Consider the following 10,409-nt stretch of genomic DNA (forward strand, 5'->3'; position numbering starts at 1 on the left):
CCTTTGCCAGGGTTACCATACTTAGATATGTGTTCTGATAGAAGTGGGTCGTACTCTGCAAGTAATTCCATCATCATAATAAAATTTCCAGTATTTGAAGTAGATGATCCAAATTTTTCTACATCACCTCTAAATGATAATCCATGACTTGCCAAACTTTTAATAACCGAACAAACCCTGGTCAGTACACTAATCCAATATTTTTTTTCGGTTTCTATTTGATGTATTAGTTTTGAATTTATTTTACTTAAATCTGATGCAAGTTCTTTCATTTTATAAGAACATAGTTTGTGTTCAGGTGAATTTTCATGGTAAGAAATTTTTTTAGGGTGTTTCCAATCTGAAAATCCTTTTTTTGAAAAATTAGTTTTATTCTCAAATAAGAGACATGGAACACAATAAATTGACCCAGTACTCTCAGAATAAGATAAATAATTTCTTTGACATGTTTCACCATTGATTAAAACAGTTTTGAAAAAATCTATATTCAGATATCTAAAATAGTTACGGAAATGCCGTTTCTTTACAACTCTGTACAATCTTTTTGAAGCTGTAAATTTAACATCTAGATTTTGGCTAAATCCATTTTTACAGATATATTGCCTCGTTTGTTCATTTATACTCCACAATGCTGGATCCAATCTTAAATAAAAATAAAAATGAAAATTACTTATTAATTTAGAAATAGTTACAATAAGAATAACATATAAATGCATTTAATATATTAGAATATTTAACCTAATAAATTTTTACTTATTTTACCTATTATTATTATTTTGTATTTTGTATAAAATTAATTCTAATAAAATAATTAAAAATGTCTAATGAAGATAATCGTCAAAAACTAAGTTAAGTAAGAATTTATTTAAGAAATATAATTTTAATTACAGTGTTTTAACTTTACCCAGGTATATCAGTAGAATTTGGTTCTAATTAAATATTTATATGCTCTGACACGCATGGAGGTTCTGTATCCAAATTATTACAAAGAGTTGTAAGGCCAGCTTGACGTTGTTCAGTAGATTTATTAACCATACCTGACTCTGAGTAGAAATATATAATGATATAATCAAAAATTATAAAAATACTAGTTGTGTTTAACCATAGTTTAAATACAACACATTTTTTTATTCGATATATCTGAATACCTGATTTATATAATAATGAAATAACTAAAAACTACCTAATAAGAAAATTCATATAATTTGGAGTATAATATTTAACTTTTAAGCAATTGTTATATTTAATTATTTAAATTTCCGCAATAATATAATAATTAAGATTGGTTTGGTGTAATAATATTTGATTTCTTAAAAAAAAAAAATTATACTTATTATGTTTATATAAATTTCATATTATTATTAGTTTACTTTACAGTGAACATAAATAAAATACTTACTTTTGAACATCGTGTCGATTTTAATAGTTTTTTGAACAACTTTATTCAAATTAAATTCTTTGAGCTTAGCTATTTTCTTGTATTCAGCCCCACTAAGCCTATTTCTTCTTGGAGCCATAACTAAGTAAAATAGGTATAAAACATTATTACNTCCATAACTAAGTAAAATAGATATAAAACATTATTACAAATATAAAATGTACCGACCTATTCAAAATGTAAATTCGTGACTTATATGAGAAAAATTATATCGTAACTAATATTCCGCAACTCTTAAGAACAATAATTGTTTTTTTTCTAACTATTAGAATTAAAGCACAATTAACATTTTGTAAATAATTAATCATAATAGTCTTTACTACAATATAAATATTAAATAACATATAATACTATTGGTTTTATAATATTTTAAAATCAATGATAAATTATAATACTTACTGTTTTGAATATACACGCGTAGTATAAATGTATAATATTAATTAATAGTTAAAATAGATTGATTAACAGACCACGACACCACNGCGGCCCTCACACGATCAATATTACTGACAGTATAATTATTGACAGTATTTGACATTACTGTCAGTGTACTACTCAAACGGTCAGTATAAATTAGTGTCAATACATCAGTACTGATCTGTATTTACATTGTTCGGGTGTTCGTTTGGTCAATTTTATTAAAATGGACGAAAATCGTCGTAAAGCGTGCATAGCAATTATTTTAGCGTTTTCTATTCCAAGTAAACGGATAACTAATAGGAAGCGATGGGTAAAAGAATGGATTAGCAAACGTAAGAAGTATTGTCATTTAAATCTGTTAAAAGAAATCCAGCTTTCCGACCCAAAAGACTACCAGAATTATTTTCGAATGAACAGTAACATCTATAATAAATTACTAAGCATGGTAGAACCACTTATTATTAAGAAAAATACTAATATGAGGGAAAGTATTCCTCCAAATCAAAGACTGGCTCTTACTTTGAGATACCTTGCAACTGGGCGATCGTTTGAAGACTTGAAATATTCTGCAGTCATCGCGCCAACAACCATAAGTGAAATCGTGATGGAGACTTGCAAAGCTATAATTACTGTTCTCAAGGATCGCATTCAGGTTAATAAAATTATATTATTAATGCTTAATAATAAATAAACAATTACATAATTTAACAATATTGCAGTCTTTATAACTCATTTGAGCAATTAGTCTTATTAAAAAAACTTAAACAACATATTTTTTTAAATTCTAAAACTNCATTTGAGCAATTAGTCTTATTAAAAAAACTTAAACAACATATTTTTTTAAATTCTAAAACTATTAACAATTACATAATTTAACAATATTGCAGTCTTTATAACTTATTTGAGCAAAGTCTTATTAAAGTAACATATAGTATTATATTAAACATCACTTCCATTCCAGTTGCCATAGAAATTTTGTAAATTTGTTTGTGTCAAAACATAGTCCTGAGATTGTGATGTACTATTTGAATTTTCGTTCCAATTATTTACTGTCATTGGAGTAGATGAACGAGTACAATCTTCTTCATTTATTTTGACTGAGTTTCTGTGCAAAGTTCCAAGCTGTGCCTCAAACAAAATATCATTGATCGCTTTCTGAGCAAATACTTTTTGATTAGGAGTCAGGGTTTTTAACGTATTTGCCCAAACTTTGGCCTGGTCTAAGTCTGAATCTTGTCTATTTTCTTCATTTGTTAAATAATTACAAGCAAGTGATAGTAATTCATTTTGTTGACTGATAGTAGATTTGGATTTTTTTGGTAACGGTCGAATAAAAGTAGGAACTGCATTTTTTGTTTGTTGAATTGCTTCACTAGATTCATTGTTTGGTACCTTAAATATAAATCGAAGAATTTTATTTAAAATTAATATTTTTTTAATGTTTTACTTATAAATTAAATTCTATGATTACAATTAGTCAATTTATATTAATTAGTAATTTTTTGAAGCTTTCACAGACTCCTGAAGCATGGAAAATTGTTGCGAGTGATTTTAATTGCAAATGGAATTTCGGTAATTGTTTGGGAGCCATAGATGGCAAACACTTGAACATAAACCCCCTAACTCGGGCTCCATGTACTATAATTATAAAGGTATAAATTATAATAAAGGTAATTAATTATAATAATTATTAATTTTTTTTTATATTNGCTGTCTACAGTGACTTCTATGAATTCGTTATGTAGTTTACCTAATATGTGTAGAGCATTGGCTTTTCTGTCATGATTTACTATTATGAGTACTGTATCTGATTCGTTTGAATTTGTTGTTGTTGGAGAGTAAGGTGAATGCAAGTCTCCAATTGAAGCATTTAACCTAAAAGGGGGTTTTTTGTATTTGAATCATTTTTATTATTTTTTAAGTAACATGCGTCTTCTGTATGATATCTTTTGTTACAGAATGTGCATATTAGTTTCCACTTACAATCATTTGATTCGTGATTGTTTCTATTGCAATGAATACATGCGGTTTTGGAATAATAAGAATTTTGTTGATTATTTTTGTTGTTATAATTCTATCTGTTATTATATCTATTGTTCTCTCTATTATTGTTATTATATATTTTGGCATTTTGATAGTTATTATTACTATAAGGTTTGTTGTTATACAATCCATTGTTTCTATAACTGTTGTTTCTTGTGTTAGGATTATTGTTATGTATTCTGTTATTATCATAATTATTATTTCTATAATAATTATAATTGCGTTCTCTGTAATCATTACTATTATTATTATTAAGCCCTTTTCTGTTGATATAATTTGTTTTGAAATTTTCATTTTTCGAGTTTTGTTGTGTAGATTGATTTCCAAAAATTGTGCATTTGGATAACATGTCTTCAATTCTTGAAATCTGTGATGCAAGAACATCTATGCGATTTTGATTATCACTGTTATTGATATTGAATATATTTTCCCTAGCTATATTGTGTTTAATTTCATCTTGGAATTCCGTTTTACTACCATCTATCATGAACTCGATAGATTCATACTTACGAATATTTCGTTTTAATTCTGTGAGAGTATTATTATCTAATATACCTACATATCTTGCTATTCTAGGTTGTAATCCTTTCATTATAGTATGAACTAATTCGGTTTGAGACATTTTGGGGTCAATTTTCTTACAAAGGGCTTCTGCTTCGTTTATATAACTGGAAATTGATTCATCAGGTAGTTGTTTGCGTTTATTTAAAATGGTGCGTAACATATGAGTTTGAGCTGTAGGTTCAAATTCTAGTCTTAACGCCTTTTCAGTGTCATCCCATGAAGCGTTTATATTATCGTTTTCGAAGTTATCAAAGAATAGAAGGGCCGTTTCGGTTAAATATATGGCCAAAAACGNAAGGGCCGTTTCGGTTAGATATATGGCCAAGAATGATTTTTTTTGTTCATTCGACCACCCGTTGATTATACTTGCCCTGTTGTATTTGTTCAGGAATGCGTTCACACTCTCATGTAGTGCGCCCGAAAATTTTTCAGGTTTACAAAATGGTACTCGTTCGGTCATTTTGTCAGTTGTATTTGTGTGTGTAGAAGAGATTATTGATTTTTCAGTTTGTGTAATTTTATCACAATATTTAATTTTATCGAAATCAGTAGTTGTACCTTCTATATGTCGTAATAATCTATCCTTTAATTCAGGTAAGGACCCTGTGCTAATTAAGTTTAATTTGTCTAATTCTTGTCTTGCTGATTTTATAGAAATTTTCTTTATAAATTCAGGTTTGTCTTCTGCAAATTCAAGTTCATATAAATCTTTTTGGAGTATTTTACTTATTTGATCGCCAGTTAAATCTTTTTCCATTAAGATGATTAAACATACGAAGTAGGTAAAATATGAAGTGGCTCAATATATGTGAGTTCTAGAATTTGTACAAGTTTTAATATTATTTTGATTCCTGTTTGTGGAAATAAAAATCCTCTTATTGTTTTATTAAAAATATGATTTGTGCAATTTACTAATATATCTCTGTTTTTTATATTAGTTTGTTTAAATGCTTTGTTAATATTATGCCTTATTAAAGTTTTGTATTTGATAATAGAACTTATTTGAATTGCATAATCTACTTCTGTTATAAATGTTTTAATTATTTCTTTTAGTAATTGTCTAATAAGTATGATGTCAGGAATTGTGTTTGTAGAGTTTACATTCATTTGTATTGTCTTATTGATATGTTTTTTCCAATATTTGTACAAGTTCTAAGGCTAATTCTGTGACTGTTTCTGGATATAATACGCCCCTTATTATTCTTGATTCAAAGAAATTTAATAAAGCGTATACTAATCTCGGAGAATATTGAAAACTATCAACTGTTGCTTTCCAAACAAGATTCGCAAGTACTTGATTCAATGTGTTTCTATTTTCTATTCTAGAGTCCTTTGGGTATTCTAATAGCAATGATCTTAGCATATATTTTATTGTTTTTCTATATATATTAATTGGTGATTGATTCATTAATTTAAGTCGAACAGCCAAAAAAAAAAAAATAATAATAATTAGAACTTTTAATTTTATTTTAAGCGGAGTTCTCTATGTTTAACAATCTGGTGTCTGATTGAAAATATGTCTTAGGAATTTTCTCGTAAATTTGCTCGATTGTATTATCATATAAGAATTTCAATGCAATAGTTAATTTGAGAATTATAGCTGATTCTAACAAAGGATAGGAATTAGGTGTTGTGTATATTTGAATAAATCTTTGAATAATGAGAAACTTGTTTATGTTGATTTTCATACGCAAAGTTGTTTCCCAAAGTGCATCTAAGATTATGTGATGCAACTGGAATTTATGTGTAATGATTTTGTTTGTGTAATTTGATATGATTCTGTTTAAAATATATTTTGTTATTTTGATAAATTCTACTTTAGTAGGAAAACTCATGTGTCTAGTTAATTTTGAAATTGAAAATGAAATTAGCACATTAAATATATGTATGTTTGGTGTTATTATTCCTGAGATATTCGTAATTCGGTATAACCTCGAGTATTTCGTTTATTTGATGATCTTGTAAATAACTTAATACTAATGAAATTTTGAGTAATAACGTTGTTTCTGTTATTGGAAATGTGTTATTATTGTTTATAAAGGCAAAAAGAAATCTTTGTATGGTTTGAGCTTTATATATATTAATATCGAGATGTAGAGTTACTTCCCAGAGAATATCAGTTATGATTTTAAATAAATGATATTTGCATTTAATGATATTATTACGATAATTATTAATTACTTCTTTAAATACAAACTTAACTACTGTAATTAATTCTTTCTTTGTGGGGTTGTTCATTAATATTGGACAATAATAAAATTTCTATAATCCTAACTAAAAAATAATGATATATTTGGTAGATTTTACTGAACAAAATTTAAAATATGTAATATGTCTGAGATTATAGTAATTTTATTAGCAGGTGTTTGTCGTGGTTCGAGCTGTGGTCAGGCGTCACTTGTAATAAACAAAAAGGAAAAGGCGAAGATTGGCGAGAGTGGTGAGAGGTAGTCTTGTAATAAATAAAAAGAAACACAAGAGAGACGAGTGAGTGTAGGTAGGGAAGGAATGTAATAAATAAAAATGGCTATAATAAGGTGGCGAAGGAATGTTGTTAAATGTGTTTGGGGTTCGGGGTGTGAAAGAGAAGAAATGTAAAGAAATGTAACACAGGTGGCTAATAAGGAAATAATAATCGTAGCGGGCGTAGTGTAAAAAGGATGGGCACCAATGGAAGGTAAAAGTGGCTATAGATACCCGGCAGTGACTACAATAAAATGAAATAGAAAGGGATCTCGGGGTATGTATGCTTGTGTAAAAACGTCTAATATATGAATAAGATGGAATTACAAAGAAGGGTCACTACCTAGCTCCTGCACAGAAACGCGCACACCAATTTCCGGCGACTCACAAATATCGTGTTTTTATAAAAATATTTTAATTTACTCTCAATGACCTATCTTGTTCTAATTGTTTATTACTAAAATGTTCTTCAGTAAAGGATCTATTATAAGCTTATTGTATAAACAAATGTTTCACTTACCTCTGACTATCCTGATATTCTCTTGAGATGAATGATGTTGTTGATGTAACAATTATCGATGTATACGTTTACGCATTAATGTACGCAATTATGTTTATACGGTTTATATTATTACTAACTCGCGTGTAACTACTTTTCTAGTACAATTCTATATTAAATCTACCCAAGGTGAAATCTAAGTTTGTTATAACTCTGTCTTTTTGCAAAAACCTTTTGTATATTTATGTAGTATAGTTCTTAACCTTGTATATGATGTTTTACGTTAATATATTTATTATTTAATAATTTATAAAGCAAATGAATAACTTCTAAGCAACATAACTGTCCTGTGCAACAAAACTATTTCCAAGTGGCCTACGTCTTTTCAGTCGTCCAAATGGTGATCTAGGGTAGATGCGAGCTCAATTTCAGTTCTTTGCACAATAGATTATACTAGTGTCCTACACTCCGATCACCGGCACTGTGGCATAGATCAGACTAGCTGGTCGATAAGTGGAGAGACACTTTTAGTTGTTTAGTATGATGTTAGTTATAAATATATATTAGTAAAATATTAGTTTTTAGTATAATATTTCGACTCTGATTTATTTGTATTTCGTAGCTGGATGTACCAACGCGAGATCTCAAATAATATCTTTGTCTTTATGCAAAGAACCTTATGATATGTGGCCTACTTCTTTTCAATCACCTGTAGGACGACCTAGGTTAGATGCGACTGTACTATAGATTTATGCACGATAAGTTATGTTAGTGTCCTACACTCCGATTGCCCGCACCGTGGCAGAGATCAGACTAGCTAGTCGATAAGTGGAGAGACACTATGAAGAAATCTTATGGTTAACTAAAATTCTAATTATGATATTATTGTACTATTACCCTGTCCAGCCAGGTTGTGGCCCTTCAATAAGTAGTAAATACAATTCAATCAAATTAATTACCTCAGAGTATGTTTATATATATATGAATATAAATGTAAATAAAAAGAAATAAATAAACACCAGTATTTTATATGTGTCAGAATATTTATATCACCAAAAGTATTCGACCGAAAATAAGATGTATAATATTTTTCAGTAATTACAAAAGAGGGTAAAAATTATGTAGATTTCATATAGAATTGTTACTAGAATGAAACATAAACTCACGCACATTCACTTTTTGTATCTTAGTTGAGTATTGCAGAGAGCCGTAGAGATGTATAGAATGGCAAAGCGTCCCAGTATTCGCTAGAGGGATGTTCAGAGCAACCACAGTAAGAGAGCCAAGTGCAAAGGAACCACCCGAATTTGGGGGAAATTGGCCTTTTTATAGCCTGCAAAAACTGGTTTAGCGATCTCTGGTGAGATTCTTGAAATATTTTTGCTGTATTTGATTGGTTAATGTGATAGAATCTTTTACGTGGGCGTTTTATGGAATGCGTAAGAGGGAGATTAAATCTTGTGTAAGGGTATTATTTTATTATTCATCTTATCCACGGGGAAACACTGATTTGGTGATATATTTTATTAAATATAAGTATTAATTATTACATGTATTAAAGTGTGATACTACAGCAAGGGCGGTCTCCTGGCGGTTGCTAGGTGGCACAGAGTGACTGTTAAAAAAACTCCTTTCCCTAAGCGCTCCGTTAATCTAACAGAGTGCCAGCTCTTTGGCACAAAATTTTTTGCTTGTATTTGACAGATGATGCACCTTGTAATAATTGATATCCCCGACGGTGTAATTGTTTTGTGTGGTTGCAACTATTGTAGCGTGATGTTCGCGCGCTAATAATAGACTGCCATTGATGGCGGCGGGGGCTACCGGCTCCATGCGCTGTACTTACCAGTTACTTGACAGTTTCCCTTACCAAACCGTGACGAATGTAGGCGGGGGGTAGCCGGTCTGCTCGTTGCAGTGGTTGTGGAACGCAAACAATAGCAGGGACAGTTTTAAGTACCAAGAAGTATGACTGGACTCTGTTAATAATGCACGGAGTCCCTCCTTTAACTCCTAGTTCCTATGTTATACCGGGTTGGCACCGGTGGTATATCAGCGTGGTTCAGACTTCTGTCCCCCGTCGATTTACTGCGACGATCATTTCAGCGCTTTGCAGTTGTCACTTTAAACAACCCGCGCGTAACCGAAACGTGATAAGAATTCGCCCTCAAACGTAACAACAATTGTTTTTGTTGTCGCTGCGCCTTTTGGGTACGCTTCGTTCTATCTGCTGAAACAGTCGGTTGCTACCGAGTTTGCTTTATCCCTGGCCGTTCTAGGGTACGTGTCCATTAGATAGAATAGTAAAAGATAACAAAAAAAGTAATGGTTATCAAATTCCATAACAATCTCTTCACTGACATTATGTATATTGTCGTTGATTTTTTATAAATATTTAACGCATAATGCAAGGGAACATTTTTTTTCTCGAGGATAGTATGTATACAGGACCGCATTTAGGAATTATGACGGCCGGGGTTTGATAAATTTTTATTTTTCCCAAAACATTTATTTTTCTTTACTTTTTTTTTATTTGATTAAAAAAAAATGTATGTTCGATTCTGTCGTTTATATTGCTTCATATTTTAGTGTCGCTCAGTGGTCCGGCCTTTATACAGCCCTGCATATGTAGTCCAACTCAACATTTACTCTTTTAGGTAAAAGAGTCATCGTTAAATAATATTAATAAAGAATATTATTTCAAAAGTAAGTAAAATAAATAAGAGTAAGGTATACATAATTTCATCAACAAATTTATTTCGTCAAAAGACCCAATAAATATATTAATGTCCATAGGAAATAGTCAATAATTTCCTTTATTATTATATTTATTATTACCATATACGCTATTTATCTTTTATTATGTTTATATTATTATTTTCATTGTATTATATTATATAATTGTTATCATTGAATTATATTGTAAATTGGACATTTGTCTGTAGAAATGAATGAATAAATAAATAAATATCATTAGCAAAT

General features: G+C 29.6%; 2 protein-coding genes and 2 long non-coding RNA genes across 4 annotated transcripts; 2 read left to right on the forward strand and 2 right to left on the reverse strand.

Moving 5' to 3' along the window:
* Window positions 1-11: 11 nt before the first annotated feature.
* Window positions 12-1,915, reverse strand: LOC126899635 (uncharacterized). Its single transcript, XR_007702657.1, has 4 exons — window positions 1,838-1,915; window positions 1,400-1,519; window positions 905-1,043; window positions 12-642 (listed from the first exon to the last, which is right to left on the reverse strand). It is a non-coding gene; the product is annotated as an uncharacterized LOC126899635 (long non-coding RNA).
* A 69-nt stretch (window positions 1,916-1,984) lies between these two features.
* Window positions 1,985-3,643, forward strand: LOC126898243 (uncharacterized). The gene is made up of 3 exons (XM_050672183.1): window positions 1,985-2,510; window positions 3,367-3,493; window positions 3,579-3,643. Exons 1-3 carry the CDS (start codon window positions 2,082-2,084, stop codon window positions 3,641-3,643), a joined length of 621 nt encoding a protein of 206 aa, XP_050528140.1. The 5' UTR covers window positions 1,985-2,081.
* A 183-nt stretch (window positions 3,644-3,826) lies between these two features.
* Window positions 3,827-4,625, reverse strand: LOC126898244 (uncharacterized protein DDB_G0289917-like). The gene is made up of 2 exons (XM_050672184.1): window positions 4,007-4,625; window positions 3,827-3,960 (listed from the first exon to the last, which is right to left on the reverse strand). The coding sequence occupies exons 1-2, from the start codon at window positions 4,623-4,625 to the stop codon at window positions 3,827-3,829; spliced, it is 753 nt and encodes a 250-aa protein (XP_050528141.1).
* Window positions 4,626-4,766: 141 nt separating this feature from the next.
* On the forward strand, window positions 4,767-8,754 carry LOC126899633 (uncharacterized). The gene is made up of 2 exons (XR_007702652.1): window positions 4,767-7,972; window positions 8,050-8,754. It is a non-coding gene; the product is annotated as an uncharacterized LOC126899633 (long non-coding RNA).
* The last annotated feature ends 1,655 nt before the right edge of the window (window positions 8,755-10,409 follow it).

The sequence above is a fragment of the Daktulosphaira vitifoliae genome, unplaced genomic scaffold (genome assembly GCF_025091365.1).
Source record: "Daktulosphaira vitifoliae isolate Bord-2020 unplaced genomic scaffold, ASM2509136v1 Scaffold_2, whole genome shotgun sequence".
In the NCBI taxonomy this organism is placed as follows: domain Eukaryota; kingdom Metazoa; phylum Arthropoda; class Insecta; order Hemiptera; family Phylloxeridae; genus Daktulosphaira; species Daktulosphaira vitifoliae.

Coding starts and splice junctions, on each gene's coding strand:
- LOC126898243 (XM_050672183.1), top strand. CDS start 2,082: ATGGACGAAAATCGTCGTAAAGCGTGCATAGCAATTATTTTAGCGTTT. Junction 2,511..3,366: donor TTCTCAAGGATCGCATTCAG/GTTAATAAAATT, acceptor AATTTTTTGAAG/CTTTCACAGACTCCTGAAGC.
- LOC126898244 (XM_050672184.1), bottom strand. CDS start 4,625: ATGTTACGCACCATTTTAAATAAACGCAAACAACTACCTGATGAATCA. Junction 3,961..4,006: donor GTATAACAACAAACCTTATA/GTAATAATAACT, acceptor TAACAATAATAG/AGAGAACAATAGATATAATA.